General features: G+C 48.2%; 3 protein-coding genes across 5 annotated transcripts in view; 2 read left to right on the top strand and 1 right to left on the bottom strand.

The window, feature by feature from the left end:
- Acot8 (acyl-CoA thioesterase 8) overlaps positions 1 to 5890 on the bottom strand; it is a 13589-nt gene extending 7699 nt beyond the window's left edge. Inside the window, exons 1-3 of one of the 2 annotated variants that reach the window (XM_005362905.3) lie at positions 5687 to 5890; positions 3899 to 4035; positions 669 to 894 (exon numbers count right to left, since the gene is read on the bottom strand). In XM_005362905.3, coding sequence (XP_005362962.1) covers positions 669 to 894; positions 3899 to 4035; positions 5687 to 5814 — 491 coding nt within the window. In that variant the 5' untranslated portion in view covers positions 5815 to 5890. The remainder of the gene's footprint in view (positions 1 to 668; positions 895 to 3898; positions 4036 to 5686) is intronic. The other variant, XM_026787109.1, reaches the window with a different exon arrangement.
- A 228-nt stretch (positions 5891 to 6118) lies between these two features.
- The window catches only part of Zswim3 (zinc finger SWIM-type containing 3), a 17839-nt gene continuing 14645 nt past the window's right edge, over positions 6119 to 9312 (top strand). Inside the window, exon 1 of the mRNA XM_005362902.2 lies at positions 6119 to 6443. Coding sequence (XP_005362959.1) covers positions 6289 to 6443 — 155 coding nt within the window. The 5' untranslated portion in view covers positions 6119 to 6288. The remainder of the gene's footprint in view (positions 6444 to 9312) is intronic.
- The window catches only part of Zswim1 (zinc finger SWIM-type containing 1), a 22624-nt gene continuing 19682 nt past the window's right edge, over positions 6371 to 9312 (top strand). For both annotated transcript variants that reach the window (XM_013352210.2, XM_026787147.1), the window contains exon 1: positions 6371 to 6443. The gene's annotated coding sequence lies outside the window, so the exon portion shown is untranslated. The remainder of the gene's footprint in view (positions 6444 to 9312) is intronic.

Here is a 9312-nt window from a genome sequence, read left to right as displayed (position 1 = left end):
GAAAACAGTCGCAAAAGAAAAAACAGAGAAAAAAACAAAACAAAAACAAAACCACTGCCCTGGGACTGTATGGGAAGAGAAAGGGACAAGAGAGTTAACAAGGGGAAATATAATAATAAAAATACAGTATATACATTCACACTGGGCAGTGGTGGCACACGCCTTTAATCCCAGCACTTGGGAGGCAGAGACAGGTGGATCTCTGTGAGTTTGAGGTCAGCCTGGTCTACAGAGTGAGTTCCAGGAAAGGCTCCAAAGCTACAGAGAAACCCTGTCTCAGGAAAAAAAAAAAATCAGAATGCATCAAAATACAATCATCTAAGTATTGTTTTCTTTTTATTTAAAGACAGACTCTCACTACACAAGGCTGGTGGGCTGGCTGGGAACTCCCTATGTAGACTAGGTAGCTTTGAATTCTCACAGATCTGCCTGTCTCTGAAGGCATATAGATCATACCCAGGACCTAGTGGTATTTTTACTATAGGTCAAAGTAGTAAATGTTTTAAGGTCTAAGGTGTAGCTTTGAGGTAGAACACACTTACCTAGCATACATGAGACCCCTAGGTTTAATCCCTAGAATCATAAAAACTAAAGAATAAAGAAGTTTGAAAATTCAAAAACAAAACAAAAACAACAAAAAGCCTCCTCTCTGGAGTCCTCATTCTCACCTTAAATACTGGTCGATGAGGGCCTCACGGCCCAGCAGCTCTTCTGGCGGAGGCACAGTGGGCATGGAAAACTGGTGCTGCAGGGGGCTAGGCTGCATCTGCTGGAAGGAAGCCTGGCAGATAAAGATGGCTTTGCCATGCTGCACGGCCTTCACGGAGCGCACTGAGAAACTTGCGCCTGTTCGCGTCCGCTCCACATGGTACAGCACTGGCACCTTTGGGTCCCCTACAGTAGAAATAAGGGGACAAGGTGCCCGAGTAAATGCATGGGCCCCATAATCATGACAGTTGATAAACAGACACCTCTGTTCTCATCCTCAGTTTCTGCTGCTGTCATTTTGAGACAGGGTTTCCTTCTATAGCCTAGGTCTGGGACTCAGGGCAACCCCTTGCCTCTGCTTTTCAAGTGCTGGAATGCCCATCTTCTTTTTTTTTCTCTTTTTTTAAAAGACAGACTTCTCAATATGTTGCTGTCGTTGGCTTTTGGCAGAGACCCAGACAGCGAGTGAGTGACATCTCTACAGTAGAAAACAAGTATACCGTGCTAGGTGTGCCTGACTGGAGGCTGCGAGCCTGGGGAAGCTGCCGGTGAACCAACCAGAAGGGGGCAGACTATGGGATTTGTTAGGCACACAGAGCTGTTAGTAATTAACCAAGCCCTTGCTGTTTGGGCCGAAGAGGGTCACCCTCACTCATGCTAGGTAAGTGCTTTGCCAACAGAGATACAGAGGACAACTTATGGGAGTCACTTCTGTTCTACCATGTGGGTCTTGAGGATTTAACTCAGGTCTTCAGGTTTAGTCACCAGTCACCCAATATTTTCTTTTTCTTTCTTTATGTTTGTTTTTTAAGACAGGATTTCTGTGTAGCCTTGGCTGTCCTGGAACTCACTCTGTAGACCAAGCTGGCCTGAACTCACAGAGATCTACCTACCTGTGCCTCCCGAATGCTGGGACTAAAGGCATGAGCTACCGGTGACTGGTTAGGCTATATGGAACACAGTGATCCTTAATACTAAGGAAAGAGTATAAAGCGTTTATTGGGGGTGGGGGTATTTTTAAATTGATTATTATTGTGTGTATATGCGACTATATGAGGGGTGGCTTGCCACAGTAAGCATGCTGGGGATAGAGACAACTCAATGGTGTTGGTTCTTTTGGGGAGGGGTATAAAGTTGATTTAATGGGTAAGGGAATTCTGGAGTGAAGAGATAGGAGGAGAGAAGGGGGAAGCTGGGGAGGCAGTGGTTACCTCTTCAGAAGAGGGGTGGAGGGAGGGAGTGGTGTTGGCTCTTTTCTACCTTTCCTCGGGTCCTAGGGATTGAACTTGGGTTACAAGGGCCCTTCTCTGCTGAGTCATCTAGAAGGACGTGTGTTTTGTTTTTCCTGGTGCTCCTGGGAATTGAGCATAAGGCCTCCACTCTGCAAGCAGCCATGTAACTGCTGATCTACATAACCAGCCCGGACCAAGAGTTTGCAATGAGAACTCCCCTGTATCTGAGCCCAGAGCTTTAAGAGTCTAAAAGATCCTACTGAAATATCTCTAGTCCTACCCCTCCTCTATTTCACCAATGAGACCAATCTCAGCAGAAGGCGATCTCATTCAAGATTCCCCTAGTAATTATTATAAAGCTGAAACTGAATTCCCTACCCACACTGCACAGCTCCTAGCCCGAAAGTCTACAGCACTCTGAAGATTTAGCAGTCTTGACCCTAGAAGAGTATAAAGACTGAAGAAGAAGAGAGAGAAAAAAAAAAAAGACTGAAGAAGAGAGCCATTAGTGCCAAACACTCAAAGAGCCAGAAGCAGGCAGATCTCTGCAAGTTCAAGGGGCACCCTGGTATAAATGGCGAGTTTCAGGCCAGCCAGGTGAGACCCTGTCTCAAAACAGCAACAACAATAACAAAGTGAAGAAGGGAATGGTAAGATGGCTTATCAGTTAGGGCATTTTTTGTTCTTCCAGAGGATCCATATTTGGTTCCTACCACCTACATGGTGGCTTACAATCCCCTGTAACTGCCAATTTTAGGGCATCCAATGTCCTTTTCTGGCCATCTCAGACAATAGGAAAGCAACATGGTGCATGTAAATTCATTTATGCATATACATATACATTTAAAAATATGCAAATACAGCCAGGCGGTGGTGGTGCACACCTTTAATCCCAGCACTCGGGAGGCAGAGGCAGGTGGATCTCTGTGAGTTCGAGACCAGCCTGGTCTACAGAGCTAGTTCCAGGACAGGCTCGAAAGCCACAGAGAAACCCTGTCTCGAAAAACCAAAAAAAAAAAAAAAAGAATGCAAATACATTATTTTTTTCAATAAGAGAAGGTTGAGTACGGTGGTGCATGCCTTTAATCCCAGGTCTCGAGAAGCCGAGGCAAGGAGATCTCCTAAGTCCCAGGCCAGCCAGGCACACAGTGAGACTCTGCCTCAAAAAACAAAACAAATGAACAAACAAATAGAATGAATGTAGAAGAGAGCCAGGCCTGGTATCATGAAGGCTGGGGCCAGCCAGGACTACACAGAACGAGACCCTATCTCAATGGACAACTAAAAACAAAAACCTGGGTTAAGTACATTGCCTGCTCTTCCGAAGGTCCTGAGTTCAATTCCCAGCAACCACATGGTGGCTCACAACCTTCTGTAATGAGGTCTGGTGCCTCTTCTGGATTCCAGGCATATAGGCAGACAGAATATTGTTTACATAATAAATAAACTTTAAAAAAAAAAAAAAGCTACAGGGAAAGGCCCACCAAGACCACATAAGCATTAAGAACAAGAGAACAAGTATTTAGTGGATCTCGAGGAGTGTGCTAAGCATCTAGGTTGTTTCCAGACCCATCTCAGCTTCCCCAGTGTTGAGACCACAGACCTGGGCCAACATGATGGGCTCCCTTTTTTTGTTTTTTTTTTTTTTGGTACTTGAGATGGAACACAGTCCCTTCCATGTGCTAGCCAAGTGCTCTACTACTAAGCTACATCCACAGCCCCTTAGGGACCTTTTAGGGGATCTTCTCTCTCCCTTCTCCATCTGCTTCTCTGATTCTCCCATTTCTTCCCCTTTCTCTTGAGTTAGTCTTCAAAGCCAGGGAGCAGTGGCTAATGGCCACCAGGGATGGCTGCAGACAAGGAGCCAGGGTACGGGGTTTACCTGTCCAGACCAGGGAGCAGTGGCTGCTGGGCCACCATGGATGGCTGCAGACAAGGAGCCAGGGTACGAGGTTTACCTGCCCGGACAAAGTAGCAGTGCAGGGAGTGCACGTGGACGTCCTCACTCACAGACTTGGCAGCAGCCACCAGGGCTTGGCCCACAATTTGACCCCCAAAGAGCCGCTGGGAGGTGGGTACCCAGTAATGCCTTCCTCTGTGGGAAGAGGAGAATGAATAAGACTTGAGGAGCGCTCTGGGTTCCATAAGCCTCAAGCGAAGGGTCTCTTGTGGTTACTTGGGTCCTTTTTGAGAACCCAAGAAAAGCCAAGGACTCTGCTCTCATAATCTCTGCATAAAACTTCAGTTTTTATGTCTACCCAGGCCCTCTGTGGACTTCAGTCGAGCATAACAAGCTAGCTCCCTAGGTTTACAGCAGCCGTACAGAGTTCCCACAACCATTCCCAATCCTGGGCAGTTTCAAGTCCAGTTTCTTCCCTTCTCCACACCAGGGAAAGGCAGAGGCCAGAAGATACTTGAGGCCTTGAATGGACACAAGAAACCCAAAAGCAGAGCTGGGACTGGACTGTATGGACGAAGGCTTGCCCCTGGCACTCCTTAACTGGCAAGGTATGAACTGGCTTCAGAGCTAAAAGGGTCCTGAGTCATGCCATCAACTGTCTTTAAAAAAAAAAAAAAGAGGCTGGAGAGATGGCTCAGCGGTTAAGAGCATTGCCTGCTCTTCCAAAGGTCCTGAGTTCAACCCCCGGCACATGGTGGCTCACAACCATCTGTAATGAGGTCTGGTGCCCTCTTGTGGCCTGCAGACATGCACACAGACAGAATATTGTATGCATAATAAATAAAAAAATTAAAAAAAAATAACTGTCCAAGGTCTGAGGTTGTGAAATTTAATACAGATGAACAAATTGGCCTGGCTTTCTAGGTGAAAGGGCCTGCCCAGCACTGAGTCCTACCACCCAGCCCTGAGGTTATTGTTTTCCATTACAATACATTTTTGAAAACCACTCCTGGCCTAGGGAGCTATAATTACCTAGGTGGAAGAAAGAGAGTTCAAAGTTAAGATAGTTTCTGATAAAATCAGAGTGGTGGAGGTCAAAACTGCCACTAAACAGGGGTAATGGTGCATTCCTTTGACCCTAGCTCCACGGACTCTTAACGGAAGCCTGTGAGTTCAAGGCCAGTCTGGTCTACAAAGAGTTCCAAGACAGCTAGGGAGGGCTATATAGAGAGACCCTGTCTCAAAAACAAAACAAAACAAAAAGCAACAACAAAAACAAAAATTGTCACTAACCAGCCAGGCATGGTGGTTGGTGCTCTCCTGCCAGCACTCAGGAGGCAAAGGCAGGTGGGGATCCCTGTGGGTTCCAAGCCAACCTGGTATATGCAGTGAATTCCAGGATAGCCAGGATCATATAGTGACACCCTGTCTCAAAACAAAACAAAACTGTTACAAACCCGTGTCGCGATCACCAACTTCAGTGATGTCTGGGAGAAAGAAACCATACCCCAGGACAAAAAATGACTTACCAAACCCCAGTTAGTGGTGCAGGGACGGGGTGGAGGAAAAAAGGCAGTGAGTTTATTAAAGTTGTGTATTGGTTTTAAAAACCGATCCGCTGTGTACCCTCAGGTAAATCACTGCCCTCGCTAGGTTGATTCTACCAGGCTAAGCTGCCTTGTAGGGTAACCCAGTGCAAGGACGGGTGTCAGGAACACGCCGTCTCCTAACTGCCTGAACAGAACCTCTTAAGCCCAGAAGTGGGGGATAACGGGGGAGCGGCGGCGACCGCGGCTCTCTATACTGCAGCAGGGGTGCGGGCCCGGTTCCGGGTGCCGCAGGCTACCTGAAGAGATCCTCATCTAGCGGCTCCAGGTTGAGCACGCTAGTGACCAGCACACTACGGAGGTCCCCGGAAAGGTCGTCGCCGTCGGCGTCGCCTTGCGCATCCCCCGGGGCTTCTGGCGCTGACATCCTGACCTCTCACCGTGGGCGCGGGGGACACTGCGCTTTGTCAGAGACGCGGAAACTTATATAGGTGCATAGCGCTTCCGGCAGGTCGCCCCAGTGGCCGGAAATCCCGAAAGCTTCGCGGAGGAAGATGCAGATTGTGATTAGTCAATGTACCTGTCAATTCCACGGTGGGCGGAGTTATCTCTACCTTATGATTGGAGAGTATGTGTGCCAGTTTGGGAGCTCAGCGTGTGATTGGGTAAATCAGCGAGGGGGCGGAGCCTTGGGGCTGAATAATAAGGGATGAGTGTCATTTCCCTTCGGACACACAGCAAAGTCGCCTTCAGGTTGCTGTAGCCGGTCTCCTCTCCGGCTCCTCCCGAGCTCCCCAGAGGCCACCCAGTCGGGTCCCCACCTGGGTCCATGCCGGCCGGTTCCCGGTGACCTCTGACCGCTGGCGTGATTCTGGGCTTTGGTGCGGGCCAGTCCCCGGCCATGGAGCTAGGCAGCTGCTTCAAGACCTACGAGGACTTCAAGGAGTGTTTCAGCGCCTACAAAAAGGAGACCAGATGCTCCTTCATTGTGAGGGACTGCGTCTCCGTCCGCTTCCACAACCTCAACCACGGCACCTCCTTCCGCGAGGATATCCTGTAAGGGTGGGGCAGGAGGGTGGGGAGGAGGGCTTCCTGGAGGAGGAGGTCGTGCACGGGGCCACGCTGCCTGGGGCCACTCGGCAGGACAGCTGCGGCACGCCTGCTGAAAAGCGAGGGAAACCTCGTCGGCGTGGCCCTGTGCCCCCAGGTGCGCTTGCTCCCGCTCCTTCATTCATAAGGGTTTTTGGAATTTGCAGTAACTTGCACTTTGTCGGGGTTTTTTGTTTGTTTTATTTGTCCGTTTGTTTATTGAGAGCATCTGTCTCAAGCTCAAAGCTTGTTGGGGAATGGCTCCCAAACGCCTTGGTAAGGTCCTCCATTAGTCTCCCCTTTACAAAGCAGTAATGTGCTCCTCCGTTGGTTGGTTCATCCTTTCGTTGATTCATTTTGTAAATGACTCTTGAGCTCCTGATGCAACCGTTTCCAAACACCTTTCTGACCCAGGGCCGCCTCTCCCTCCCTTTTATGCCTGCTTTACTCTGCAAGGGGTGTGTGTCAACTCATTTGGTTTTACGGGTGAAAAACTGTTGAAAACTCCAATGCCGTCAGGACTCAAGTGAAACACCTCCTATAAATGTAGCTCTTAGCTTTACTTCGAGAAAAAGAATGGTAACGTGCATGTATATAACCCCAGTGCAGGCAGGAGGATCATGAGTTTGAGGCAAATCCATCCTTTAAAAATTCAGGATGAAATGAGAAGCAGACCCCAACTAATCAGCTCAACTAATGACTCCTTTGTGGAAATGAAGGCTGTGGGTGCCAGAATTTGCTGTGAAATCCAGTCAATTTGAAAGTCAATTCAAGTATTAATTACAACATAGAGGCCGACTCAGAGTCAAAGAACACTCAAATCTGAGGGCAGGATTGAGCTATTTGGACAGGGCTTCCTGGTCTAAGGAACCTGATGGTGTACTGGCTTCTCCTGAAGTCCAGGGCCATTCCTAACTACACACAAAGATGAGTAGGTGCCACTAAGGAGCTAAAGACGAGATGGACTTGGACTTGACAACTAGTATGGATCAAAATACTAAAGTAAACAAATGGGGCTGGAATGACTGCTCTGAGATTAGAAGACCAGCTGCTCTTGCAGAGGACTCAGGTTCGGTCCCTGGCACCCATAGGACAGATTCCTAGGGCCTGCCGTAGCCTCTGCTGACCTTCCAGGGCTCCTGAAAGCACATGGTGCACATACTTACACACAGGCACACACACACATTAAATAAATAAATGTGGTGCGGTTGTGAGTGCCTTTAGGTGCCAGAACTTGGGAGGCAGAGGCAGGCAGAGTACAAGGCCAGGCTGCTCTAAGTGTTGAGTTCCAGGGCGCCAAGGACTACATAGTAAGACCCTATCTCAAAAAATAAAGAAAACTCTAACAAACAAATACAAATGTTCCAGTTTTGGACACAAGCCCTCTCTATGTAGCTTGGGTAGCCTCAAACTCATGGCAATTCTCCAGTCTCAGACTCCAGAGCGCTGGCATTATGGACATGGACCACCATGTCTGCCTGGGACATTTCCCCTTGTCAGTATTCCCTACCCAATGCAATAAAACTATTTACATAGGATTTCCATCACGTTAGATATTATAATCTGGAGAGGACTTAAAGTATATGGGAGGTTATATGCACAGGAAGTAGAAGGTGTTTTCTTTCAGAAGGCATAGGAGAAAGCTTTCTTTCTGGGACAACAATGGAAGAGGAAGCAACTGGATGCTTTCTCTGCCTCTGAGCTAGCAGGTTTTCACCCCCACATCTGGCTCCTGAGTCTTTATTGATAAGATAGAACAATAGACTTAGTTTGAAAAACAACATTAAGGGTTTATTTTAATCTCTCTCTCTCTCTCTCTCTCTCTCTCTCTCTCTCTCTCTCTCTCTCTCTTTCTCTTTTCTTTTGGTAGGGGAGTTCAAGACAGGGTTTGTCTGTGTAGCCTGGCTGCCCTTGAACTCTGTAGACCAGGATGGCCTCCCGAGTTCTGAGATTAAAGGTGTGTGCCACTACTGCCCAGCAGGATTTATTTTAATCTTAAATTTTGGTTTGGTTTGGTTTCCATTTTTCGACAGGGTTTCTCTGTATACCCCTGACTGTTCTGGAGCTTACTCTGTAGACCAGGCTGTCCTCCAACTCACAGAGAGCCACCTGCTTCTGCCTCTGAGTGCTGGGGTTAAAGGCAGAGCCACCACCACCTAGCTCTGCTCTTAATCTTAACTTAAGACTCATTTTATTTGTACTTGTGTGTATGTGTAGAGGCCAGAAGGGGACACGGGATCCTCTGAGCTGTAGTCACAATGAATTGAGAACTACCCAATGTGTATACAGGGAACTGCAGCCAAGTCCTCTGGAAGAGCAGCAAGTATTCTTAACTGCTGAGCCATTGCTCCAACTCCAAGGTTTGCGGTTTAAAACAACATAGATCAGGTCTAGGGAAGTGGTGCAGTCAGTGAAATGTCTGCCACACAAACTTAGGGAACTGAGTTCAGATGCCCAGGTCTGGGCTGGGCACTGCTGTGTTTTTCTGTAGCACTAGGGTTCTTTGGCTAGCTCACCTCGCTGAATCAGTGAGAGACCCTATCTCAGAAAGGTGGGGCATCATGTCCCATACCTTTAATCTCAGCACTCCAGAGGCAGAGGCAGGCAAATCTCTGGAAGTTTGAGACAGCCTGGTTTACGTATTAAGTGGCTGCAGACCAGTCAGGATAAGGCGGGGAGCATTAGAGGAAGAAAGCCAGTGTTGACCTCCAGCCTCCAAACACATGCACGTTCACGTACACGCACACATGTGTACACCCTCCTGCCCCGACCTCCAGTCTGCTGCATGTTCACGTACATGCACACATGTGTACACCCTCCTGCCCCGACCTCCAGT

Source organism: Microtus ochrogaster, linkage group LG8, assembly GCF_000317375.1.
Source record: "Microtus ochrogaster isolate Prairie Vole_2 linkage group LG8, MicOch1.0, whole genome shotgun sequence".
Classification (NCBI taxonomy): domain Eukaryota; kingdom Metazoa; phylum Chordata; class Mammalia; order Rodentia; family Cricetidae; genus Microtus; species Microtus ochrogaster.
The sequence above is the reverse complement of the archived record's forward strand: the minus strand, read 5'-3'. Positions and strand labels throughout refer to the sequence as shown.